The 26,507-nt window shown below is 58.2% G+C and overlaps 7 protein-coding genes across 7 annotated transcripts; 3 read left to right on the top strand and 4 right to left on the bottom strand.

The window, feature by feature from the left end:
- Positions 1 to 222: 222 nt before the first annotated feature.
- Positions 223 to 1,011, bottom strand: CHGG_08794 (uncharacterized protein; the record flags this gene model as incomplete). Its single annotated transcript, XM_001226720.1, has 2 exons — positions 223 to 630; positions 703 to 1,011. The coding sequence occupies 2 exons, from the start codon at positions 1,009 to 1,011 to the stop codon at positions 223 to 225; spliced, it is 717 nt and encodes a 238-aa protein (XP_001226721.1).
- A 649-nt stretch (positions 1,012 to 1,660) lies between these two features.
- Positions 1,661 to 9,690, top strand: CHGG_08793 (uncharacterized protein; the record flags this gene model as incomplete). Its single annotated transcript, XM_001226719.1, has 7 exons — positions 1,661 to 2,281; positions 2,346 to 3,413; positions 3,485 to 3,860; positions 3,957 to 4,368; positions 4,452 to 4,892; positions 5,263 to 8,678; positions 8,885 to 9,690. The coding sequence occupies 7 exons, from the start codon at positions 1,661 to 1,663 to the stop codon at positions 9,688 to 9,690; spliced, it is 7,140 nt and encodes a 2,379-aa protein (XP_001226720.1).
- A 1,183-nt stretch (positions 9,691 to 10,873) lies between these two features.
- CHGG_08792 (uncharacterized protein) lies at positions 10,874 to 15,661 on the bottom strand (the record flags this gene model as incomplete). The annotated part of the gene is made up of 2 exons (XM_001226718.1): positions 10,874 to 14,163; positions 14,569 to 15,661. The coding sequence occupies 2 exons, from the start codon at positions 15,659 to 15,661 to the stop codon at positions 10,874 to 10,876; spliced, it is 4,383 nt and encodes a 1,460-aa protein (XP_001226719.1).
- Positions 15,662 to 16,658: 997 nt separating this feature from the next.
- On the top strand, positions 16,659 to 17,361 carry CHGG_08791 (uncharacterized protein; the record flags this gene model as incomplete). The annotated part of the gene is made up of 2 exons (XM_001226717.1): positions 16,659 to 16,769; positions 16,897 to 17,361. The coding sequence occupies 2 exons, from the start codon at positions 16,659 to 16,661 to the stop codon at positions 17,359 to 17,361; spliced, it is 576 nt and encodes a 191-aa protein (XP_001226718.1).
- Positions 17,362 to 18,522: 1,161 nt separating this feature from the next.
- On the bottom strand, positions 18,523 to 19,508 carry CHGG_08790 (uncharacterized protein; the record flags this gene model as incomplete). Its single annotated transcript, XM_001226716.1, has 3 exons — positions 18,523 to 18,972; positions 19,049 to 19,281; positions 19,349 to 19,508. 3 exons carry the CDS (start codon positions 19,506 to 19,508, stop codon positions 18,523 to 18,525), a joined length of 843 nt encoding a protein of 280 aa, XP_001226717.1.
- Positions 19,509 to 20,093: 585 nt separating this feature from the next.
- On the top strand, positions 20,094 to 24,430 carry CHGG_08789 (uncharacterized protein; the record flags this gene model as incomplete). The annotated part of the gene is made up of 8 exons (XM_001226715.1): positions 20,094 to 21,077; positions 21,133 to 21,453; positions 21,841 to 21,926; positions 21,989 to 22,146; positions 22,211 to 22,345; positions 22,401 to 22,532; positions 22,772 to 23,028; positions 23,120 to 24,430. 8 exons carry the CDS (start codon positions 20,094 to 20,096, stop codon positions 24,428 to 24,430), a joined length of 3,384 nt encoding a protein of 1,127 aa, XP_001226716.1.
- Positions 24,431 to 24,771: 341 nt separating this feature from the next.
- Positions 24,772 to 25,755, bottom strand: CHGG_08788 (60S ribosomal protein L13; the record flags this gene model as incomplete). The annotated part of the gene is made up of 6 exons (XM_001226714.1): positions 24,772 to 25,170; positions 25,228 to 25,288; positions 25,347 to 25,444; positions 25,512 to 25,558; positions 25,629 to 25,662; positions 25,753 to 25,755. The coding sequence occupies 6 exons, from the start codon at positions 25,753 to 25,755 to the stop codon at positions 24,772 to 24,774; spliced, it is 642 nt and encodes a 213-aa protein (XP_001226715.1).
- Positions 25,756 to 26,507: the final 752 nt, after the last annotated feature.

Below are 26,507 nucleotides of genomic sequence, written 5' to 3'. Positions count from 1 at the left end.
ATGGAGAAATCGCGAAAGGAAGTCGCCTCGGTTTCCTTCGTCTCCGACTGGTTTCGGATTGTGTTCCCAACTTCGCTCGCCGCTACTCGATAGCGCTTCGGACTATGTTAAGAATGGGCATGCCAGTGGTCGGTCGTAGGGCGGCAACTAGCGGGTTCTTGTACCACACGAGATCAAACCAGGGGATTTGAGTGATCTGGTGGGCCGGGGTGGTGGCATCTATCAGTAACCTCTAGCAAAAGCGAGGGAGGTCAGGGCCCTCACCGGCGCGGCCGTCTGCATGAAATCCCAGATGGCGCCCAGCAGGCCGTTACCGTCACACCCTTTCTCGAGAAAGCCATACTGGCGCGAGAAGGTCATGGTGCCCATAACTTCGAACGCGAAGAACTGCAGCCAGTCGCCGAGGTCGAATGGGGTTTCACGCCCGGCAAACCGCTGGTCCAGCTGGGTGAACAGCAGCTCGAGGATCTGGTCAACAAACTTCTCAAAAGTGAGCACATTGGAAAGAGAGAATATCGGCGCGATGGGCTTCTTCATCTTCTTGTGGAGGGCCTCGTCCCGGGTATTGAAGACGAGTGGCAGCGCCGCCCCCTGGCGCGAGTAGGGCATGAGAGATCGATAGAAGTTGCCCTGTGGCGGTCACCCGACACGATGTCAGCATACCCGCTACTCGGTAAGACCCAGTTCTTACGTGTGCCATACTTTTGGAACCCCCGGCCGGATGGGATACACGGCCGGAATCAGATTTGGGTCGGAAATGGAGACCATGTTCGGTCCCATCCGCACAAAGTCGCCATAGCGTTTGTGCATTTGCGCATGGATCTCATGAGATCGTGCGGTTTGTACCCAGGAGACACGCTGTAGGTTCGTGAAACGGGCGACGAAGGGACCGGGGAAGTGGCGGAGACGGTAGTATACCCGTGACTGGTGTAGGAACGCCCAGCATAGCAAGAGAAGCCCCAGGCCCGCGAACGCCACAGGCGTCATGGGCTGCAAGTGGCCATCAAGCATGTTGGAAAGTGACTAATGGTCAAGGGGCAGCCTGGGACCAGAGTAAATGTGTGGAAAAAGTTTGCGTGGGCGAAGAAAGGGGGGAGGGTCGCCTAGATGTCAAAGGTAGAGCCATTTCCTCGTCAGGGGCCGCCGACCAACCCTGAATGCGAGACGCAAGGAGCGGAAGCAGATTGCATCCGACTTAGACACGTCTCCTTGGCCCAGCTTTGTAAATACTTTCCGTTATATGTTACTATGTTACTTGCATTGCTCGTATTGCCGGCGGATTTTCTTATCCGGTCAGTAAGCTTCATGAAAACGGGGGAAGACGTCCGAAAAGGGCAATCCGGGGCTGCAAAAAACAAGCCGGAGTCGAAAGAAGTCGCCGGTATTTTCCCACTGCAAGGTAGGGACGGCGAACATGTTAGATAGGACGAAAAAGATTCGGGTGTCCAGGTAATCGCTGTCTATTAGGTCAACCTCTTTACAAAAGTCGTGATTGTGATCATGTTCTCAAAGGCTCAGGGGTGGTCTTTTAACAACAGACACTCGCCCCCTCATAACTTGACGACCAAGGTTTCTAAGCAGCCTCACCGAAGCTCTGGAAACGAATAAGTGTTTCAACTACACGACATAAAGACACCCCGGCATTTTAACGATGCACGCAATGGATACAAACGGCGACAGTGGTGGGTTTACGGAGGGCACACTGTTGCTCTTCGGACCGCAGATGACACGCCTTACTGGATCTCACCTCACGGACCTTCGGACGACCATCCTGGGGAATCCAGAACTCGACTTCCTCGTCAAGGCTGTTCGAGCCTTGCCTTCGCAATGGACGACAACGGTGCAGACGGCTTGTCCCGGCCTCGGAGCGGGAGACCTCGGCGCCTCTCAGACCCAACAGCTACAGCAACTCGCCCACTTCTTCGAAACTGGAGAGCTCCCCGCCAGCGAACCGCCAAACAACGTAGTCCTCGCCCCGCTGACCGTCGTTTCCCAGGTGGCCGAGTACCTCCGCCTCGGTCGCCGGGGTCCCGTTCAGGGGTTCTGCATTGGTTTCCTGGCCGCGACCGCCGTGGCCAGCTCGCGAAATAGGGAGGAGCTGGCCGAACTGGTAGGCGTTGCCATTAAGCTCGCGGCTTGTGTCGGAGCAGTGATCGACTGTGAGGAACACGAACAATTGCGGCAGCCTGGATCCCTGGGGCTCAACGCTGCACATTCGGTCCGCTGGACCTCGAGTGCGGAAAAGGTGCACCTAGAAAAGACGCTCGCGTCATTCCCAGAGGTAATTTGGTCCCGAAAGCTCTGCGAGGTAGTGAATAAACTGGCCGACTGACGTCGTCCCTTAGGTTTACATGTCTTGTGTGACGGATATTGACCGAGTCACCATCACCGCCCCCGAGAGCCGCTTGGCCGAGCTTTGTCGACGACTTGCCGACGGTGGCATGGTAGCTCAGCCAGTCGGTTTATATGGTCGATACCACGAGGCGAGCCAGAACCGCGAAGTGCTGGTGCGAGAGCTGAAGGCGTTGTGCCAGCAGAACGTGGCTTTCCAGCTCCCAACGGCCGAAAATCTGGTTCTGCCTCTCCGATCGACTGCTGCTGCCGCTGGCCAAATCATCAACCAAGGGGCGCTATCCGACATCGCCATCGACAGCATCCTTACCGAGAAGTGCGACTGGTTTGAGACGGTCCGTGCGGCCGTCGCGGCCTTCGGCGACCGGTCCCCCATCAACATAACCCCTATCGGGGGCCCCGGAGCGGTTCCTCGATCACTAACCCCCGGTAAGGCAGGCGAGAAGTCTGCCCTATCTCGTGATTCAGTACTAGTCAATGGAACATCGCGGTCCGGCGAGCCAATCCCTCGTCCGGTCTCCGAAATGCCTGTCAGGGGCGACGCCATCGCGGTCATTGGCATGGCGTGCCGATATCCCCAGGCCCCATCACTCGACGAGTTTTGGTCGCTGATCATCTCGGGACGGAACGCAGTCGGGCCTGTCCCCCAAAACCGCTTCCGGGCCGAGGAGCTGTGGCGGGAGCCGAAGGGTCCCTTCTGGGGGAACTTCGTGCAGGACCCGGACGCGTTCGACCACCGCTTCTTCCAGGTCTCCGCCCGCGAGGCCGCATCCATGGATCCCCAGCAGAGGCTGATACTTCAAGTCGCGTACGAGGCCATCGAGTCCGCTGGCTACGCATCCGGACAGGGCCCGCAGCGGGTTGGCTGTTACATGGGGGTTGGGTCCGTCGACTACGAGGCCAACGTCGCCTCGGATAACGCGACGGCCTTTTCGGCCACGGGAACACTGCGGGCTTTTATCAGTGGCAAGGTCAGCCACTACTTTGGTTGGACCGGGCCGTCGGTTACCTTTGATACCGCGTGCTCGTCGTCGGCCGTGGCCATTCATCACGCTTGCAAGGTAGGCTTACCTTACCTACTTAGAAAGGTCAAGCACGGCTTTCTGAACGATGAACTAATGCAATCGAATAGGCCCTTCAGACAAAGGAATGCCCCGTCGCCATTGCCGGAGGTGTCAACCTGATCACCAGCCCCAGCCTCTACCAGAACCTGGCGGCGGCTTCGTTTTTGAGCCCCACCGGCGCCTCTCGAGCCTTTGATGCCCAGGGAGATGGATATTGCCGCGGCGAAGGCGCCGGAGTTCTCGTTCTCAAGCCCCTCGCGCAGGCGTTGGCCGACGGGGACGCCATCTTGGGCACCATTCTCGGTACCGCAGTGAACCAGGGCTCCAACTGCACCCCCATCACCGTTCCAGATTCCGCGGCCCAGAGCGAGCTGTACGCGCAAGCCCTTGCCGGTGGTGGTGTGGCGCCTACGGAAGTCACGTATGTGGAGGCTCATGGGACGGGTAAGTACTCACCTACCAAAAAGAGAAATCCCGAAGGCCGCTATGACTGCCTTCAACTTGACATGCCGTGCTGACCATGGTGTTTTAACTGGCCAGGTACCCCTGTGGGAGATCCCATCGAGTGCGCCAGCATCCGCAGCGCGTTCGGGGGAGCCCATCGTCAGCAGGAACTAACAATCGGGTCTGTCAAGGACGTAATCGGACACACCGAGGCCGCGTCCGGCGTGGCGGGGTGCATCAAGACGCTGCTTATGATGCAACACGGCGTCATCCCCAAGCAGCCCAACTTCACCCGTCTGAACACCAAGATCCCACCCCTCGAAGCCAGACAAGCTTGCCATCGCAACGCAGCGGCGCCCCTGGGAGACTGTCAACCAAGCAAAGCGCACGGGCGCTCGTCAACAACTACGCGCCGCCGGCAGCAACGCGGCCATCCTCCTCCAGGAACACCGTCCCGAGCCATCAGCGGAACTGCCCCACCAAAGCAGAGACCGCCCGACACCATCGAGTACCCCGTGGCCATAGCCGCCAAGACCCCCGAGAAGCGTGCGCGCCTACGCCGCCGCGCTCAAGGCCTACCTCGACCGGCAGACCACCACGCCCGCCGGCACCACCACCAAAACCCAAGCCCTCCCTGCAGGACATCACCTTCCACCTCGCGCGGCGGCTCAACCCCTCCTTCCCACACCTTGCAACCTGGACCACCACCTCGCTCCCCGCCCTCGGCCAAGACCTCGCCGCCCTCGCCTCGGGCACCCGCCCCATCACCACCACCACCCCATCATCATCCTCCCCCTCCCGCCCAACCGACCCCCTCCCCATAATCCTCACCTTCGGCGGCCAATCCGGCCTCACCGCGCACCTCTCGCCCGCTCTAGTCTCGCACTCCCCCTCTCTGCACACGCACCTCAGCCACTGCGACACGGCGCTGCGCACCCTCGGCCTACTCCCGCTCTTCCCGCGCATCTTCGACGCCGCGCCCTACGAGCCGGACAACCTGGTCGGGTTGCACGCGGCGCTGTTCTCGGTGCAGTACGCGTGCGCGCGGGCGTGGCTGGACGCGGGCGTGCGGGCCGGCGGCGATGGTCGGGCACAGCTTTGGGCAGCTGACGGCGCTGTGTGTGGCCGGGTGTTTGGGGGTGGAGGAGGGGTTGCGGCTGGTGACGGGGAGGGCGCGGCTGATTGTGGAGTTGTGGGGCGCAGATAATGGTGGCATGGTGGCGGCGGAGGGGGATTGGGGGGAGGTGGAGAGGTTGGTGGGGGGGGTGAAGGGGGAGCTGGATTTGGCGTGTCGGAACGGGGAGAGGAGTTTTGTGTTTGCGGGGGAGACGGCGGCGGCGGATGCGGTGGAGAAGGCGTGTCGGGGTGGGAGTGGTGTTCGCGTGTCGCGGCTCACTAATAGTCATGCGTACCACTCGCGGCTGGCAGATCCATCTGGATGGCCTCCGCGCCGTGGCAGGGTCCATTGCATGGCGGCCGCCGACCATCCCTGTCGAGACGTGCTCTCCCGGGTCCCCAAGAGGCTGGGGCGACGGCCCGGGGAGACCATTGTGGACGCCGCCAACCTCGTTACTGCGCACACGCGCGACACGGTCCACTTCGCCGACGCCGTTGAGCGCATCGTCCGGCGCCACCCCGGCGGGTGCGTTTGGCTTGAGGCTGGCTCGGCGTCGCCTGTCGTTGCCATGGCACGCCGCGCCCTCCCCACGGCGACGACGGCCGCATCGCATGTCTTCCTTCCGCTGGACCTCGGCCGTGGTAGTAGTAGCCCCTGGTCGGGCCTGGCGCGGGCGGTGACCAGCCTCTGGGCGGCCAGGTCCACGGCCACGTTCTGGCCGTTCCACGGGCCCCAGTACCCCTGGGTGGACCTGCCGCCTTACCAGTTCGCCAAGTCGAAGCATTGGATCGACTTCGAGGCGCCTGGGCGGCGGGATTCTGTCGAGAAGCTGGCTCCTGAAGTCGGCCCGGCGGAGTTGGTGCGTCTGGTGCAGCACCACAAGGCGGGTGGGGAGGCTCTCTTCGCCGTCGACGCGTCTCACGACGACTTCATCCTGTGCGTCAGCGGCCATGCGGTCCTGGGACAGAGCCTGTGCCCGGCGTCCATGTACTTCGAGCTTGTGATCCGCGCCATGAAAGCTTTCCAAAGCTCTCCCGCCACGGGGGTTACGCAAGTGCCCCGCCTCGAGAACTTGCGCATTATGTCGCCCCTTGCGCTAAAACCCGACGGCCGATTGTATCTGTCCCTCATCCCTGCCGCCGGGAAGGGAGACGGTAGCTCGACGTGGAACTTCTCCTTATTCTCCTCCCCCCTGACAGGGCCGACGCTACCATCGCCTTCGTCTCCACGAACTACTCATGCCCTCGGCACTGCGGCTTTCATCGAGGCAGACTCCACCGCTGTGGCCTCCCGCTTCCGATTCCTCGGGCGGCTCATGGGCAGTTCCAGATACGAGCAGATCGCACTGTCACCAGGGGCGAACCGGCTCTCCGGAGACATCATCTACAGAGTCTTCGGACGGATCGTCAACTATGCCCCCCACTACCAAGGCGTCCGGAACGTCGTGGCCGGCAACGGGGAAGTCGTGGGCGACGTCGTGATGCCAAATTCCCCAAAGCCCGAGGCCCGCCAATCTCCGCTGGGCGTGTCTAACCCCTTGGCCATCGACAACTTCCTGCAGGTTGCGGGCATCCACGTGAACTGCATGACCGGAGACGGCCGTGAAGACGACGTCTTCGTCTGCACTGGAATCGGGGAGGTGCTCTGGAGCGACACGTTCATGCGTGGGCCGACCGGTGGCGACGACGGCAAGCCTTCAAGCGCCGGTAGCTGGAGAGTCTACTCCAATGTCGATGCCAAGCGCAAGAACACCGTCGTGAACGACATTCTCGTCCTGGATCCCGTGTCTGGAGACGTCGTCCTCGCCATACTGAACGCCGAGTTCACCCGAGTTTCCATGTCGTCGTTGTACAGAGCCTTATCGAAGCTGAACGGAGCCTCGGGATCCCTGCCGACGCCGCCACCTGAGCGGGAGCCAGTTGACCAGGTAAAAGTAACTACTTATCCTCAGGACCTTCCGAACGGAACATCGCCGCAAGCTACACCCTCACAGGGCTCCGTGACTGGCCACACTTCAGGGCCTCGCCTCATCGACGCCTTGAGAAACCTGCTGAGTGAGGTCCTGGGTACCGAGCTCGCAGAAATCCAACCGGCTTCTGAATTGGCAGACCTCGGTGTGGACTCGTTGATGATTACCGAGCTCGCTGGCGAGATCAAGAAGCACTTTTCCGTCGACATTTCACTGAGCGATCTCCAGGAGATGACCGACGTCCAGTCGCTCTCCCATCGTCTCGAGCCTCTGGTGTCTGGGTATGAGTCGACAAGCGCCCCAACTCCCGCCGGCTCAGATACTCCTCCGCCAGTGATCAACGGCGTGGTCCGTAATGAAGAGCCTAGCAGCAGCAGTGAAGGTGCCAGGGAGGAGGTCGGGGTGGCGGACGCGGCCAGTGAATGGCTCGCGAGCAACAGAAATACGTACGACACCGTCGTGCAAGAGAGTGGGCTGCAACACTTTCGCGAGGATGTGTATCCCCACCAGGCCCAGCTCGTGGTGGCGTACGTAGTCGAGGCGTTCGCCAGGCTCGGCTGCCACCTTAGGACCCTCCAACCTGGAGATAGCCTGCCCAACATCAAACACCTACCGAGGCACGAGAAGGTCATGGCGCAGATCTACAGGATCCTGGAGGACGCAGGTCTCCTCGACGTCGACGGTGCCGGGACTCGCAGGCGAACGAGCCGGCCAACGCCGCAAGCCACCGCGTCGGACTTGCACGACAGGATCCTGCAGCAATTCCCCCAGCATTTCTCGGAGCACTCCCTCTTGCACACGACGGGCTCCCGGCTGGCAGACTGTCTCTCCGGCGACGCGGACCCCATCTCCCTGCTCTTCGGGAACGCCGAGGCCCGCCGCCTGCTCGGCGATGTGTACACCAACGCGCCCATGTTCAAGGCCGGGACGCTGTTCCTCGCGAGGTTCCTCGCGCAGACGCTCACCCAGCACCTGGCAGACCACAGCGGCCGCGGCGAGATCCGCATCCTCGAGCTCGGCGCCGGCACCGGCGGCACCACCAGCCACCTGCTCGAACATCTCGCGGCGTCAGGTCTGGGGCATAAGCTGCGCTATACCTTCACCGACCTCTCGTCGTCGCTAGTGGCGGCGGCCAAGAAGAAGTTCGCCCAGTACCCGTTCATGGAGTACGCCGTCCTCGACATCGAACAGAACCCACCGGCCCACCTGCTGGGCCGTTTCGACATGGTCATCTCCACGAACTGCATCCACGCCACGCGGGACCTGACCCGCTCCTGCACCCACATCCGCCGCACGCTGCGCGAGGGCGGCCTCCTGTGCCTGGTCGAGCTCACGCAGAACCTCTTCTGGTTCGACCTCGTGTTTGGCCTCCTCGAAGGCTGGTGGCTCTTCAACGACGGCCGTAGCCACGCGCTAGCCTCAGAAACACTCTGGCAGAAGGACCTCCTAGCGTCGGGCTTCGATTGGGTCGACTGGTCGGACGGCGCGAGCGCAGAAGCAAGTATCCTCCGCTTGATTGTAGCCTCCACCTCTCCCCGACCTCACCCCCTTCCGTCTCCCCCCCCTCAGATCCCCGAGGGACCAGGAGTAGCCGACATCGACACCGCCGCCACCACCCCCCTCGAAACGCAAGAAACCGTCATCTTCAAGCACGCCGGGCCTCTCGCCCTGCAAGCCGACATCTACTACCCACCAACACCAGACCCACCCGGTAGCAAACCACGACCCGTCGGTGAGGCCCACTACTAGCCCCCCCCCCCCCCCCCGTTTCTCTCCCACCAAACTCACAACCACTTTCCCCCCCCCTCCAACAGCGCTCCTCAATCCACGGCGGCGGGCACGTGATGCTTTCCCGACGGGACATCCGCCCCTCCCAAACCCAACACCTCCTCGCCACCGGCTTCCTGCCCGTGAGCATCGACTACCGGCTGTGCCCAGAAACGACGCTCCTCGAGGGTCCCATGACCGACGTGCGCGACGCGCTGGCCTGGGCGCGCCGCACGCTGCCGCACGCCGAGGCCTCCCCGCGGCGGCGCCGGCCCGATGTGCGCGTGGACGGGACCCGCGTGGTGGCGGTGGGCTGGTCGACGGGGGGCATGTTGGCGCTGAGTTTGGGGTGGACGGCGGCGGGGGTGGGGGTGCAGGCGCCGGAGGCGGTGTTGGGGTTTTATTGTCCGAGTGATTATGAGGATGGGTGGTGGGGAAGGGTGAATTTGCCGTTTGGGGAGGAGGAGGAGGATGGTGAGGAGGGGGAGTTTGATGTGTGGGAGGGGGTGGAGGAGGCGCCGATTGTGGAGTACAACCCGCCGGTGGCGGCGCAGGCGGCGGGTGGGTGGATGGCGCGGCGGGATGCGCGGTCGAGGATTGCGCTGCATATGAATTGGCGGGCGCAGACGGTGCCGGTGCTGGTGCATGGGCTGCGGAAGGGGGAGGGCAAGGGGACGCCGGTGCTGCCGTGGCCGGAGCCGGAGCAGGTGGTGGCTATTAGCCCGCTCGCGCAGGTGCAGCTTGGGAATTACAGGACGCCGACGTTTCTGGTACATCCGGTTGATGATGACTTGATTCCGTGGCAGCAGGCGCAGCGGACGGTGGAGGAGCTACGGGCGCGGGGGGTGTCGGCGGAGGTGAGGATCGTGGACAAGGCGGTCCATCTCTTTGATCTCTATCGGCGTTATGACCGGCATGCGGGGGCCATTGCGGCGATTTCGGATGGATATGAGTTTCTTGCGCGGTCGGTGAGATGACCGGGCTGAGGTTTGCCTAGGGTTCGCTTTTAAGTTGGCGTTGGCTTTGCATTTGTGAAGAGGAAGCCGTGTAATTATATACGGAGAAGATAGAGGTCAAGTTGAACTAGGGAATCATCAACTAGTTACTTCACTCCCGTCAATGCTTTAAAAGTCGATGTCAAGCTAACCATCCATAACCATTGACGCGTTTCATCGGTCGTTGGTTAACACATTCGCCACCACCTACATATCACGAAATAATCTGTACAGATTACACGGGGCGTATTCGAACATCTCGAACGGCTCCTTTGACGGCGCCGGCCAAGTTCCGTAACCGGCTTGGCCTTTTCATGGCGGTCGAGCCCACGATGCGGGGTCACCAGAATGGTGCATACGAGGCATGAAGTGTAATTGATGCTGTCGTTTGAGAGCTGACAAACTTGGGATGAAGGGTGACCTTGCATGGTGGTCCTGTCGGCGAGGGGCCCGGGGGCCCGGGGACCCGAGAGTGCCGACACACCTGTGGCCAAAAAACCCAGAGTTGAAAGGGAGTAAGAAATCAAGAAAATATAAGAAAGGAAAACAAGAAAAAATAACGAAATTAAAGCAAACAAGTCAAATAATAAGCAGGCCTTGGGCTTCCGAATGGCTGTTCCTCTAATCGTAGGTTTGAGCGACATCTACTGTGCATGTGTACACTGAGAGTCCGGCTTTGATTTTCCCCATGTGGTGCGACGTCAGACGCAGCAGGGGTCCCTACCTAGACCCAGCCGACAACGTCCAACCACCAACCTAAAAGGGGAGAGGGGAACCTCTCAATAGAAACCATGTTCGAGGATTGTGCTTTTTAAGCTTCACCAAAGCGAATAAACTCAAACCCCTCGCCGGATCGCCGATACTCACCGGGCAACAACATGCTGGTGGGAGAAAAGTGTTTGCTTCTCATTTCCATGTCCTGCAGGGTGCGCAGGGATCCTGTGTGAGCACACAGGACTGGAAGATGATACTACTGTAAACCTAACAACAGGAAGTGATGCCACTGCGTGGGTTAAGCCCACGCAGGGCGGGGCCGGGCGGTCTGGAAAGGTGGGCCCGGAATGCCGGCGCCCGCAACACCCCCCCTCAGACCGGCCTCCATCCGCCCCGGCATGAAGCCATCGCCATCTTTCTTAATCTAGTACATGTATATCTTCGTGGTGTTTTACTTCGCCCACGGAATCTTCTTCGCTCTCATGCCCATCATCCCCACAAATGCCGCGTGTTTCTCCTTCGATAACGGCTTTGTCAAACCGTCGGCTGGCATCTGTGCCCCGGGCAAATGGTTGACACTCAACTCTCCTTTCTGAACCTTCTCAATTATCCACTTGTAGCGGATATCAATCGTCCGTGTGCGCGCTCTGTTCATCGGGTTAAGTACCGTTTTGTACGCGTTGTTGCTGTCCGTAAAAATCACTGTCGGTATCTTCTGTGGAATGCCACAGTCCTTCAAGATCTGCGACACCCACATTGTCGACAATGCGGTGGGTGTCAAGTTGGTAAATTCGGCTTCCGTCGTACTCAATGCGACGAAGGTTTGTTTCTTTGACTTCCAGAGTACTGGTGCCCCGGCAAGGAAGACCGAATGGCCTCCTGTCGATTGTCGTGATGGTAGTCGGTCGGCTAGCGATGCATCCGCAAACGCCATCATTCGCATGTCGTCGCAGCTAATTTCGTCGCCGCCGAACTCAATGCCGAGATCCGTTGTGCCTTTCAGATATCGAAACACATGCTTAAGTAGGTCCAGGTGCGCTTGTGATGGGCCAGCGTTGGCCTCCGCCAGCCTCGAAACGGTATACGCGATGTCGGGTCTTGTACCACACGCAAGCCAATTGAGGGAGCCGGTATCTTTGATATACGCCTTCTGGCGTTTCATCACTGGTTCCCATGTCGCCGGCAATTCCATTTTACTGGGCCACGGTGTTGGCGTCGGATGGCAGTCTGACATTTCTCTCTTTGCCAGTAATGCCCGTGTGTAGCTTTCTTGTGATACGAAGATCTTCTTTTGTTTGCGATCGCGGACGATGTCGAAGCCCAGGAACCGTTTCACCGGGCCGAGTTCTTTCAATTCGAACTGCTTGATAATTTCGTCGCGGACCGTGTGGATCATGGCGGTCGAGGGCGCCGCAATCAAAAGATCGTCGACGTAAAGCACCAGAAGAATGTCGTAGCGTTTGTGTCGAAACAAACAGGCATCTGTTTCGAGTGCCTTGAAGCCTCTTTCTTCGAGTAAAGGTTTGACCGTGTTGAACCAGTATTGTGGACTTTTCCGCAGGCCGTAAAGTGCCTTTCTCAACCTGCAAACCATGTCAGGCGGAATGTCCAAACCTTCTGGGGGCTCAACGTAATAGTCGATGCCCTTCGGAATCGGCGTGTTCAAGAACGCTGTTATGAAGTCGTATTGCAGGCATTCCAAGTCTCGCACTGCGACGACAGCAAGAAATGTACGGACTGAAACGCTGTTGACGACGGCGGCAAAAACGTCTTCACTATTCCAAGAGTCTTTGTCGAAATTGCCACAAACAACCCATCTTGCGCGTGGATCTGTTGTTCCCGTTGACGGATTCATTTTTTCGTCAAATACCCATTTGCTCGGCAAAATCGTCATGCCTGGGCGTTTCGGAATCAATTCGTAGACTTCTTTGTCGCGCAAGCTGGCATCTTGTTTCAACATCGCCTTGAGCCAGTAATCCTTGTAGTTCTCAAGGCGTTTCGCCTGTCGATGGTTCTTCGGTATTTGGGGTTGCAGGTATTGCGCAATGTCGTTCTCGACCTTCACACTTGAAAGCGCCATGCCAATTGTTGGTTCGTCGGGTTCAGGGATATCCAGGTGCGCCGCATAAAACGACTGTCCCGGCAATTCACCCCTGCTCAATTTAGCATAATAACCTTCCTCTGTGCCGGTACCGTATTTAGCCTTTTGGCGCCGCGGGCGGGTCGACAACGTAGTCGGTGCCACTGTTCCGGGTTCGTCGGTCACCAAATTGCCAATTCCTGGCGACAGATGGTTAATTGGCACTGGAAGATCTCTCCCAATCTCCATGCGATCCTCCGCATCAAGCGTTGGTTCTGGAGTGGCCTCTGGAGTCGGTAATTGAGCGACATGTTTTTCTTTCTGCATTTCCGTTGTTTCGTCGCTCTGTTGAGGTTCGTTCTCGATTGCGGGCAGTTCATTTTCTGTCGCAGTGGAATCCCCCCCCTGAAGGCTAATCGTTGTTGTTGTTGTTTGATCCGGATGGGTAATTGTCACCCAGTCTTGTTTTTCCACGACCGCTTCTTCTTCTTCTTGCGTTGTCGTGTCGGTAAAAACTGCTTCGTATTCGACATCCGTTCCGACATCTTCGTCAGGAACAAAGTCTGGGCCTTCGTTGAACTTGACTGCGCTGGCGCGAATGATCTTCCCGGTCTTCGGATTCCAAATCCAGTATATTTTGCCATGCAGGTCAGCGTAACCGATCAGACGTCCTTTCTCGGCGCGCGCGGCAAACTTGTCGGATTGGACCCGGTATTTCGGTTTGACGTAGTAATACGCCTCGCAAAAGTAGGCTCGAAAGTGGGTGATGTGTGGCGTCCATGTCGACTTTGGCATGCCGACACCTTTCGCAAAGGCCTCTTGTGGGCACCTGTTGCCCGTATTCGCATTCGTGGGCAGTACGTTTTTGACTTGAACGACTGATTCCATCACGAAGGTCCAGAGGTGTTCTGGAATCTGATACGCAATCATCGTCGCGCGCGTCTTATCCAGAACCTCCCTCGCCGCGCGTTCAACTTTGCCGTTCATCCACGGCGTGTGTGGAGGGGTCTGAAGGACCACAATGCCTTTCTCCCTCGCCCACCTCTTGAACTTATCGTCAACGAATGGAATAGGCGATTGTCCGAATTCGGTGCCGCCATCAATGCCGATCATCTTCACCCAACGACCTGTCTGGGTGTGAACCATGACCACCCAGTCCTTCAACAGGTCGAAGATCTGACCCTTTGTGCTGGTGTATTTGACCCAGTGGAAGTTCGTGTCGATGTCAATGATGTGAACGCTGTATTTATATCCCAACGCTCCCGGTTTTTCATGAGTAACCGTGTCGACACGAATGAAGTCAAGTGGATTATCGCCTTGGATGGGGGCTGATTTGCCCAGTTCGTCCGTCATCTTTCCCATTGTACAGCCTTCGCAAAAGTGATCTTGTTTGGCGGTCAATTCGATGCCTGCACGCCGACATGCTTCTTCAACAACTGATTTGCCGGCATGCATTAGCCTTCTGTGCATCTTGCGGTATGGGACTGACGCCATCTCTGGTTTCGGTTGGTTTCCTCTGTTGGTTGAGGTCGGCAGTGCATCTCTGACAGCTGGTACGCCTCGATAATCGTACAACTCCATCAGGAGGCTTCCTGTCCCTTTGTGATACAGCGTGTCATTGTCTTGGTCCCAACGAACGCCGTCATTCTTCATTCTCAGACCTGCAAGTAAATTGCAAGGTGCTGATGGTTGGTAAACTGCTTCGTCAATCTCGATCGTCGCATAATTGCCTGTCCGAGAGTTGAACCGTAAGACTAACGGTTCCGCCCAGCCAATTCTCTATCAATTCTCCCGTTGAGGATATCGCCAATGACGCCTCTGGGAGTGTTTCCAATTCCTTGAACCACTTCTTGTCATTGAACGCTGGCGTCGCGCATCCGGTATCGTAAATCACGACATTCCGAATTGCCTCTGTCGACGCGCCTGATGCCTTGAGGGCCTGTTGGACTTTAGCGCTTAATTGCGCCACGGGCCTCCCCAAAAATGCGGTGCCATGTTCATCATGTTCATGTCCGGATGGTTGCTTGTAAACAGGAGATTCATCGGGCGAGACTGGTTCGCCACACCAGACTGTTGATGAAGAGGGCCCGTTGTCGACGAAGATGCCGACGACGATTTAGTCAACGATGTCGATGTCGACGAGGAGGTTTTCGTTGCCTTCGCCTTGAGGGCACTGTCTCTCTTCGGCCAGTTTTCCGGGGCCTGTTCCGGATTGCACCACCAGCAGATTAATGCCTTCGGGTAGTGGAAGCCACAGCCTCCGCAATGCGCCTGTCCAGTGTAAATGTCCTTGTCGCATTCCTTGCAGTCAACCCTCTGGTTTTTCGACTTCCAGGAGTTCTGTCTCTCGTTATTCTTGTTGGTCATCGAAGTCGACCGAGTGTTTGACGACGACGATGTGGCATCTCCTTCTACCTTCTTAGTCTTGTCCTTGCCGTATTTGACGTTGCTCAATGCCGGCTGGGTCGCCTCCTGGGATGCCAGTTCGTTGAATTCCAGCATCAAATCCGCCCACGACAACTTGTTGTTTCGAAGATTCGTCATCGACCTGGTATACAGATCCGGGTAGGCGTCGGAAATCGCCTGGATGGCGTTCAAGGTTGCCGCTGACTCTTGCATCTTGTAATCAGTCTCATTTATCCGCTGATACAGATAGTTGAGCCGAATCTGAAATGTGGTGAACTTGTCATAGTCGCCACGCCTGATATTGAAAAACTCTCGTGCAATGTCGTATGTCGCTTTGTGGGTGTACTTATCGAAGTGCTGTGTCAGATGGTCAAATGTCGATTTCGGATCCTGGTCGGTAACCTTCCAGCCTTGTCCTCGCAACAAGGTCCACACGTTGATATCCGCAATTGTGCTCTGGATGAGGTTGTCAACGTCGATCCGGTCGTATCGCCACTGGCGCTTCTCGTCGTCGTCCGCCGGTTCCGGCACGCCGGTAAGGATGTGGGCTTCCAGCCCTGCGCTCTTCAGTGACGTGAGCAACTTGTCACGCCATGTCAAGAAGTCCTCCTTTTTCTTGAGCTCTGGAACTTTCTCAAACGTGGTCTTCTGTCGCTTTGTCGATTTCTCAGCTAGCTTTTTCTCATAATAATTCTTTTGAGCCTCAAGCATTTGAGTCATCATCGCCTGCATTTGTTGCAGTTGTTCCGCCATTTGACTGATTTTGATGTCGTACACTTGTGTCGATAAATTGATGTCGCACACTTGTGTCGATAAATTGGAATGTCGGGTGTGGTTCGTTGACTTCAAAACGAGATTCCACACAATCGACGATTTTTCACTCAATTCCAATCTCTATCAATTGAGAGAATTAACAGGAAGAGTATCAACAGTAATAAAAGGAAGTGTCAGGGGCTCATAACCTGTGTGAGCACACAGGACTGGAAGATGATACTACTGTAAACCTAACAACAGGAAGTGATGCCACTGCGTGGGTTAAGCCCACGCAGGGCGGGGCCGGGCGGTCTGGAAAGGTGGGCCCGGAATGCCGGCGCCCGCAACAGATCCTCAATTGGCCGCAGTGAATGGTGGGGAGGTGGGGGCGGCAGTGGGCGGTCTCGTGGTCGCAGGCGGTTCAGGTTTGGCCCGGCGGGCTGGGAAGCTGCCCGCCAAAGAAGTTGCCCTGTGGGTGGAGGGCGGTCGGTTTCAAAATTGCTTCAAGGACGCACTGGCGGCCACCAATTGAAAAAGTCTTCAAGACAGTGTAACCGACATCCATTTGCGGTTTCCGAATGGGGTTTCTCGTATTTATTTACTGATAAGAATGAGAAAAGTAGAAAGCAGGGAAGGGGGTGAAGAATGAGGTCGAATTATTCACGAAAGAAGTTGGATTCAACCGCCGATCCACGAGGCATTCCAGCCATCGTCAGCCCCACTCCACTGCTGCCTTCCACATCCCCGGCTTCCCCCCCACCCTTGATTCAGATGCACCTGCTGTCCGAACTCCCTGGGAGAACCACAACAACCATCTGAACCATTGCCGCCGTCTCCCGTCTTCTTCCCCTGTCTGCCTCGTTGCGCTGCCTCTCGCTGGCCCGACTTCTTAGAACATTTCCATATTTCCATAGCCTCTCATTCATTCACTACCCATTTTAACTAGACAAGCTGGCCAGTCCCACTGATCGGCCCGGTTCCGGCGCTGACCGTCACCATGATGTCCGTTGAAACGCCGTTTCCAGATTATCGTCGCAAGAGGATCAGAGAGGAGGAGGATGAAGAGGCGTCAGCTGGTAACCCGGTTGGGTTCACGGAACACAGAAGCGTAAGTGGGCTTCTTTTAACTATGGCCGGCTTCCACCACTCTGGGTTGCTGCGGTCAACACGCCGCGTTCCGCCTAGCACCCTTCAAGGGGCATGCCACCAGCGACTAACCTGGCTACCTACTACAGAAACGCCTCCAGTCACTCCCACTTAGGACTTCTCCGAACTCGAGACGATGGAACAGCCGCCCGAGCTTCCCTCAGACGACCCCGACTTTTGCTATGGCCTCTCAGGTTCAGGCTATCACACCGCAAGAGCCAATTCAGGAACAGGCTTGGGCCGATGAGCCCGAATTGGTTCCTGTCGGCACATCGGATGGAATGTTTGCGGGAGCAATGGATGACGACATGGACATGATGGATACGTCAGAGGCCATGATCGGGCATAACCAGCCGTGCCTCGAAGGTTCCGAGCAGGGTTCAATGCAAACGGACCCTAGCGGTCCCAGCGTCACGGGTCGCAAACCGACACCGATCCACTGCAGCTTTGCCGCACAAGTACGGGGTAACAACTGGAAAGGCGGCAACCCTGCGCATGGGGACATGCTCGCGACGACCGCCGGAAGAGCCGAATGCGGCGGCCTTTGCCCATAACGGCCTGGCGGACTTGTCGCGGCAGAGGATTCCACGCCGAGACAGCTACGCCTGCTGTGGCGGACTGGGCAATGCTCGAGAACCGGCGTCTGCCGTCGCCTATTAGCGAATGTGGCGCGGAGGACAGCCATGCCATGGGCAGGATGGCGCTCGACCAGATATACCCGTCTCATGGCCACTTGAGCCACCTGACGCACGAGCATCCCCTGGTCGCCGGGCTGCCGCCGCGCGCAAGCTCCGCCATGGAAGCACGGGCCGTACGCGAAGGCACACCGGCGGCCGAGGGCCAGAACGGAAACGCGATGGATGTCGAACCTGCGGCTACACCATCGCCGAAGAAGGGCCACACGAGGTCGAAACATACAGTGAACTCATGGACCGCGTTACAGCCCGGCATGACACGATCATTCAGTATAGGGTACCGAACTGACTGTGAACGGTGCCGAAACAAGGTACCCGGCCACTTTAACCACATCATCATTTCTTAGGAAGGTTATGACGGCCGACATTGGAGTATGGTTGAACCGGCGTCACTCAGAATTCAGAAACGCCCACAGGCCCGTTCCGCGGTGGCTTGTTGATGGGATGAAAGGAATTGGGAGTTCAAAGCGGGGAGGGTAATCGAGGATGACATCTTTAACTATCACACATGGGGGAATTGGTTCCCCCCCGTCCACTCATTTATATTTTAGCGTGGGAAGCGCTGACGACAGCGGAAACATGGGCTTGGGATACGGTGGCTATTGGCGTTTCCTATGGGCTAGGATCGGTCGTTTCTCATGATGGGTACGGCGCATGGGTTAGGAATGGGTTCATTGGGAGGAAGCGATCAGGGACGAGCAGCCCACCATGCCAGCACAACAAAGTTCCAATTTGAATGCGTGTTTGCTGTCTGTTATACTTTTATACAACGCGCACCTGGCTGAGCCGAATGGGTGCTGATGCACATGGTGAGCGTCAAATGTCTCGCCATGTGCGTGCGCGTACATGCACCGATTCCCAGCCGAATAATGCACATCCAAATCCCCTACACTATGATACAGTCGGCCCCTGCAAAACGCCCGCTCTCCATCCCGCGCGACGGAAACAACTTATCCACTCCCAAACAGACGGACACCTCCCACCCCAACCCCATCTTCACAGCCCATGTGGGGAGCCCACTCACCACCACCACCCCTTCTTCTTCTTCTCCCCCTCCCCAACCGCACCCCCCCCAATACCCTTGCCATCCCCCCCCTCCCCAGCACCATCCTTCCCCTTCCCCCCCTCCTCCTCCTCCACAACACCCACCCGATCCAATAACCCCCCGCGCCGCTGGTTCTCGCGCTCCCGCTCCAGCGCCGCCGCCGCCTTGGCCTGCAGCGTCGCCTGCCGCCGCTCCACCGCCCGTGCCAGGTCGCTGTCGCGCACGGCGCCGCCCGCCGCGCCGTCGTCGTCGCTGAGGGACTCGTAGCCGAGGCGGGATTGCGGGGACATGGGGGCGGAGGGGGCTGGTGGGGGAGTCGGAGTCGGAGTCGGAGTCTTCTTCGCGTTTGAGGTTGGAGGTGAGCCAGGAGAAGAGGGATGAGTCTTGTTCTTGTTGTTGTTGTTGTTGTTGTTGTGGTTGTTGGTCTGGTGAGGGGGGTGGTTGGGATTGGGTCGATGGCGTTGTGGTGGAGGCGGAGGGGCTCTCCGGCGCGCCGAGGACGCTCATGTCCTTGAAGAAAGACGTCTTGCGGCCCGACACGCGCTCCCGCTCCAGCTGCTCCTCCACCAGCGCGATCTGCTCCTCGTCCGCCTTGCCCGTCATGTAGGCGATGCGCGCCGCCTCGAGACTGTCCGCCTCCAGCTTCATCTGCGCCTCGGCCCACTCGGCGCTGCGCTTCTTGTTGTACATGATCATGTCCACCGCCGTGTACGCCGTCACAAGGCCCGCCAGCACTGGTGGGGGTGGATCAGTAAGAGGTCCTGGTTTTTCTTGGAATGAGGGGCAATGGCGCTTGCTTACCCGTGAAGCCTATCAATCCCGCGACCGTCACCTTGTGCGCCGAGTCGAATACCTTCCTGCTCGCGTCGACCACCTTGTCGAACTTGGACACCTTCGCCGCCTTTGCCCTCTCGTGTGCCGCCCGTAACCGAGCGACTTTTTGCTCTGGGGTTTCGAACATTGCCGAGGGTCCGCTGGGACCCCCAGGACCCGCGGGGCCCCCGGAGCCGCCCTTGGGGGGAGGCCGTCCGGCTCCGGCCTTGGAGGGGGTGAATCGGGGTGGTGGGGTGGCGTTTTTGGAGCTTGCATGCAACGTCGTCGCCGTGAACCGCGTTGCGTCGGAGACGCTGCGCGGGGCAGCGCATAACCGTAACGCGGGCTTCATTGTTACGTTCTGTCGGCGTATTCTGTCGGGGCCAGTAGTGTGGTGCCCTAGAGTAGCTAGAGTCTGGGACGGTGGCAATGCCGGTGTGAGTGGGAGCTTCCGAGCTTTCCCCCTCCAAAAAGTTGGAGCTTGGTCGTCGACCTCTTGGATCATCCAATGCCAAGCCAAAGTTTTTGACCTTTCGTCCCAGGGCAGCTGGCATGCTCGGGCAAGCCACTCCCATTTGCCGAAACCTGTGGCTCACCCCTGGCAGACCCACCCAACTCTCTAGCAGCCCTCTGTCCAGAAATTTTGGCGGGAGTTCACTTGCTCGCGGCCCGCGGCACGAGAGCACGCCAACCTCAACAAGCCGACAATTGAGTTGTCGATTTACATACAAACATGCGTCGTGTACCAAGGTTAAGGGCGACCCTTCCGACGGGCATTGTCCCCTCGTCAACACCATCCAGTGCTCTCCGCGCACCCACAGCAGCACCCCCCGCTTCGACCTCGACTCTTCCTCCAACCTCGAGGGTACACAACTCACAAACCCGGCGATACCTCTCCACGACCCCCCTCCGCTCCTCCCAGTCCCAAAACGAACCCCCAACCCAATCCACCACCGAATCATACGAACCCTACGAGGCAGCCTACCCCCCGACCACGAGCGCACCCGCTCCCCAAAGCCAACTGGTCTACCCGCGCCTGATCACGACGGCCCCGGCGGCCGCCGAGGTCACGGACCCGGCCTACCGGCCGGCGGAGACGGCCGAGGGGCTCGAGGAGGTGGGCGGCCTCGGCGGGTGGTGGGACGAGCCGGCGCACTGGGGCGGGGCGGGCGGCGCCGCGCAGTTCGTGCAGTCGGTGGTGACGCCCTTCGGCGGCCCCGCCCACGGGCGCGTCTCCGACCCGGCCGTGCTCGAGGTGCTGGCCAAGCGGGCGATTGTCGAGGCGCTGGTGGTGGCGCGGTTTGCGGGCGCCGAGAAGAGGAAGGCGGTTGATCGGTTGTTTGCGCATGCCGGTGGTGCGGATCGGCTGGGGAAGATTGTGCGGGCGGAGGTGGTGGTCGGCCCGGATGGGGCGGCGACGCTGAAGGATAAGGCTGACTGGGCGAGGGTGTGGTCGGTGCTGAAGTCGGCGGTGATTATGGCGAGGGAACCGCAGCAGATGCTGGAGCAGCAGCAGAGGATGGAGAGGATGATGGGGCAGGTGGAAGGCGAGACCGCGGAGGCTGGGGAGTCTGGAGAGGCCGCGGTGCCAGAAGTTGAAGCGAAGGGACCAGCGCCGGCGCCGCAACTCACTCCCCAAGTAGCCAAGACCTTCCTGGGGACCTGGAACAACGAGTGGAAGAAGGCTGAACTGAGGGATCCGGTGGTCAAGTTCTATGTGAGACTCATCACCCCCCATTTCGCATGCTTACCTTACTCACACAACATCACAGGCTGCAAAGCGGATTCTGCAATTGACAGGACACCGCATCCCCGATGGCAAACTGGTCATGACCCACACCATCGAGGGCCTCCTGCAGCAGCTCGTCGCGCCAGAGAAACCCAAGAAGCTCGCCGAGCTGATCGAGACCAAGGCCGTCTTCAAGGACCTGCCCAACGTCCGTGTCTACCCCAGGAGAGTTACGCCCATCGACAAGGAGCAGATGGTGGGTCGCTGGAAACTCATTGTCAAGGAGCTGGAGAAGCGCGACTTGCCCGTTCTTGGCACGGGCGACTACGGCCCCCCGGTCGAAAAGAAATGGATCGAGGGAAGGGTCTAGGAGAGTGGTTGGTGATGGCCCTGTACATGGCATGGCTACGGCTGTGTTCATCCCGTGTATCATTTATAATGTAGACAATACCATGCGCTTGTGGACGGGCCTGGCATCATAGTGTCTCACGGTTTCTTTTCCCGGAGGTGTGCTGCGTTTTCTCGTAACAGTTGGCGGGAGGCTCAGCTTAAGACGGCTTCGTGTGAACTTCGCTCAGGGTTAACTGTGGATACTGGATTGCCAGTTGAGGGTTGGATGGACGGTCCAAACGGGATGCCCAAGTGGGGTGCCTGAACCACATGCGAATTAAGTACATCAGCTTCCACCTCTCCCTCTGTTCAACAAACAACCATCGTCGAATCTGAGTCGATAACTTGGGAAGACCATTAGTGTGACAACAACATCCTCGGCCCGCTAAACCACGGCAAGCATTTGCTGAACAAGACACCACAGCCCGCTGAAGAAGAAACGGAGTTGTGTACTACTAACACATAACAGAATAACAAGGCTAATTAATTGCTACCAAATCTACAATGAGTTCGTCACTGGATAGAGCCCCGGCGGTCCCTAGCGGCCGGGAGAGTGGTGAAGATGATCGTTCCACTCAGTTGAAGGAAGAACTTGCTGGACTTCAGAAGGCGCGGGAAGACGACCAAGCTGTTGTTGTTGAGAAACTTGCCGACAGAGCCAGAGATGGTGAGTTTGATGGCATGGATGAAGATGGCTATTGTAAGGCTAAAATTTAGTTCCTAACCTCCAGCGTCTTGGAGGCCACTTCTTGGGGAGTCTGGACACTTGGAACACGTCCTCTCTCTCGTGCCTGTTACAAAGGGGCCACAACACCCCCTGAACAAGCAGGCTCTCCGTCTGATTGGTAATGCCTGTGCAGACTGCGGTAAGAAGCTTATCGGATGGAGGAGCCGTTTGACGATAGAACTGACAAATTATAGACGAGAACCGAGCCCGGGTTGTCAGCTCTGGGGCTCTCCGCAGTTTCGTCATGAACATCATCGAGGACCCGGAGGAAGATGGGTTTCTCCCATTCGCGATAGCCGCGGCTCTGAACATATGTGTAGACTACAGTAAGATATTACTTGACTGGCGCATTCATTCGCAGAACTGACTGGATGGCAGAACCCGCGCAGGAGCAAGCGTCAGAAGTTGGTCTGAGCAAACTGCTCATTAGCCTCATCTCCGGCGACCGGCTGTCATCATGTCTGAACTCTCTCAGCCATATCATGACAATTTTGGAATTGGTCAGCAACCAAGGTAGGTCAATCCTAGAATAGACTGGGGACACCACTTGGCTAACATAAACCAGACATTGAACCCAAGGTTGCCAACCCCAACACGCCCACTCTCCTTCTCAGCCTGGCAACCAGCGAGAAGTATGATGCCGACCTTGACACCTTCATGGAGATCTGCGCCCCATCCTTGGCCTACCTGACGTTTGGCGACTTCCAGCCAGTGTTTGTGAAGAACGGTGGCATCGAACTCCTGCAGTTGGCGTTTCATCAGTTGTATACCCGCTTCGATACAACAGATGCGGATCCCGATACCGCCAGCCAGCTGAAGCAGGTCGAAGGTGCTTTCCTCACCATCTTTGCCCGACATCTCCGATATCCCTGACTTCCGGGCCGCCTATCCTCTGGACTGTAAAACTGTACAGACGCTGGTGGAATGGTTGGCATCACCAACCCTCCCCAACCTGCAAACAGCAGCATGCCTTGCCCTCGGAAACCTCAGCCGCTCTGACGAGTCCAGCACCGCGCTTCTCCCGCGTGTCCAACAACCTCTAATCGACATCCTTTCCCGTGCCATCCCTCCAACTCTTCAATCTCAGAGCGTCAAAGCCCCGGCACCGCCCCTCCAGCTCACCCACGCGGCCCTCCATTTTCTCAAAAACCTCGCGATTCCGCAGGCCAACAAACCAACACTAGGTGCTGCCCTTCTCGAGCCCGTCCACGGCCTCCTCCCACTGCTCTGGACCTCAACCCGCACACAGCCCCAGCTCCAATTCACCGCCGTCTCCCTCACCCGTCTGCTGTTAGCAAACTGCCCCGCCAACATCCGCCACATCTGCACGCCTACCCCAACCAGTGACACCACAGGCAACAACATCAAACCCCCCAGCAACCTCGCCCTCCTCATCTCAACCGCCGCCTCTGCCGACGAAGAACCCATCAAGATCGAAGCCGCCCGCGCAGCCAGCCTCGTCAGCCGCGCGTTGCACTCCCAGCCCACCACCGAGCTGCTCGACCCATCCTGGACCTGGCTGTTCCCCGCAACCCCAACCCAAACCCAAGCATTCGCGGAACCGATCAGCACATCCACAACCACAACCAAAACCACCCCCAGCAACACCACCACCACCACCACCACTAACCCAACAACCCTCACTCACTTCCACACCGCCCACGCCACCACCACCACAACCCCCTCCCTCCGCCTCCTCCTCACCAACACCCGCTTCCCCGCCCTACGCTCTGAAGCCATCTTTGTCCTGGCACTAATGAGCCGCGCGGGAGAGCAAGGCGCCCGCGCGGCGCTGGAGGTGCTGCACCCGCGCGGTCAGAACAGGACCAGCGAGGGGGCGGGGGCGTGGCGGGCGCTGGGTGAGACGATTGCCGGGTCGGGAGTGGTTGAGGTGGAGGGGTTGGTGGCTGCGTTGACGGCTGCGTCGGGGGTTGTGGGGGAGGTGATTGAGGGTGGGGATGGTGAGAAGAAGGAAGAAGAGGACGGGGGGGTGACGGTGGAAAAGCTGTCGCTGGAACCCCAGCAAATCGGGGGTCTCGGTGTGCCCGGGCAGGCGCAGCAGCCGGCGCAGGTGGCGAAGATGGATCGGGAGAACGGAATGGTGCTGGTTGCGGAACTGCTGAGGCACTTTCCCGAGGGGCTGTCGACTCTGAGGAGGCCCCTGGAGGCAGTCCTCAACAAGGGTGCCGAGTTGGTGGCTCAGGATCGAGACCGTGATAATTGAGAGCAGAGCCAGACATTTCCCTCAAAGATATTGCAGCTCATCGAAAGGTCATAGCATAAACAAGTCAATTAGACCCCAACACCAGACACGGCTTACTTGGCCATCAGTCATGCTTTTTCCTGTCCATTCATTTGCGATGCTCTAGCAAATCCCTATGATGCGTGTAAACTTTCTGAACCCTGTCCTGACGCAAGTCCCCGAAACTACACGGCCATAGCGGAGGGAATCCATGTTCCTCGCCCGGGATTATCAGGAAAAGCAGAAAGCGAGACCAGACCAGACCAGCCAAACGAACACCGGGAACCGTCCTACCCGTCGCCACCGACCCGTCCGAAAACCCTCTATTTCTTGGCCTTCTCCTCCTCGGCCTTGTCCTTCGCCCGCTTCTCGCGGACACCGACCAGGCGGGCGGTCGACCTCGCGTTCCGGAGGGCCCTGTAGGCACCGCCCTCGACGTTCTGGGGCAGGTCGCCCTTGGAGATCTCGGTGATGCCGGCGGCGATCGGCTGCTCGACGCCGAACGAGGCGCGGATGTGCTGTGTGGTCTCGGCGGTCTGCTGGTCCTTGGGGGTATCGGCCTTCTTGGGCTTGTTGGACTTGCGGGGGAAGACGATGAGGCGGGCCTTGTACTCCTTCAGGCGCTCAACGTTGATGGCAAGACTCTCCTCCGAGAGGTTCTGGCGGCGCGCATCGACCGAGATACCGATGGTGCGGGCATAGTGCTTGGGGATGCCGGCAGCCTATTTTGATGTTAGAGTTCCACCCTAGATGCCGTTCCCAAAACCACATCTTCGTACCTTGATCTCAGCCAGCGTGAAGCCACGGCCGAGGCGTGTCCGGCGGTTGTACTTGATGGTGCTGTGTCGCAATTAGATTCGGAGTCCTCCATGTTCAGGTTGTTCTGGGGCAAACTAACGGGCATCGGACGACCGGGCGGAGCTTGTCAACCGGGCGGGGAGCGACCGCGGCGGCCTTTGAGCGGCGCGCCAAACGGCGGGTGACCTTCTTGCCGGGCTATTTTCCATCACAGGTCAGAATTGAGGTCTATGTCGGTTGTCATGCGCCTCCTGATATCACGAACCTGGTCGAAGTGGCACCGCACACGCCGCTGCCACTGCTTGCGGAAGTCTGGTAATTTCGCGTCAGCGTCCTCGTCCCCCGCAAAAAATACTCCTCGTCGCCGTCGGGTCGTGCTCACGGGTGTTGGGAATCGTCTGGTTGTGCTTGATCGCCTGTGTGCCGGAAATGCATCAGTAAAACGTCGCAAACGTGAAGATGGTGCGCAATCGCATCTGCTATCACTCGAGAAGCATAATACTCACCATTGTGCCGGTTGTGGATCAAGCCCTCGGTCCCTCTGGTTGTCGAATAAATCACCGGTCGTGAAGCAGTTGCAATTTGGAGGTCGCTCGCTTGGGGAAGCTCGCCAAAATTTTGGCAGGGCTTGGAAACCCTATGAAGGCGGTGTGTGGGTCCAATCCGCCAAAATCAGCCATGGTGGGGCAGCCACAATCCGAGTCGCAGTCAAGGCGGGGCTTCCGCTGCCGTCAGCTGTTGCCGGTTGCCGTCTACGCACCGCAAGCGAAGTCTTGGGCCTTCAACATGCCGTTCAATGTTCAATTTCTCGCAGCAGAGTTCAGAGTCTCGGGGTTTGGAGTGACCAATTTCGCTTTTGTCATTTTGATATATCAATTACAAAGACAGGCAATCTTTTGTATGCTCATTCATCCAGTGTTCGAGGAGTGTCCTGACAGGTCCCCGGCGCTCGGGTTGATGCTAACGTAGAAAATATGAGGCACGCTGGTTTACCTTGCAGCCGAGTTGGTACTAAACAAACATAGTTGTTATCGTTTGGGGAAGATCTCAGCAATGTGTATTTCGGACCGTGTCCTGACGCTCGAAAACCGGTGGCATTTGCTGAGTGATGTTCCACTCTCCATTTCCACCCCTTTTCAGTTCTCTCACCCACTCATTTTCAGCAGCCATCCACCCAAGATGAAACATTTGTTTTGCACATAACCACCATCATCACTCTAACTTAGCTCACTGCGTAGTCTTGCTCAGCACTGTTAGCAGG

Source organism: Chaetomium globosum, genomic scaffold, assembly GCF_000143365.1.
Source record: "Chaetomium globosum CBS 148.51 scaffold_6 genomic scaffold, whole genome shotgun sequence".
Lineage (NCBI taxonomy): Eukaryota > Fungi > Ascomycota > Sordariomycetes > Sordariales > Chaetomiaceae > Chaetomium > Chaetomium globosum.
This window is presented reverse-complemented; position numbering and strand designations above follow the sequence as displayed.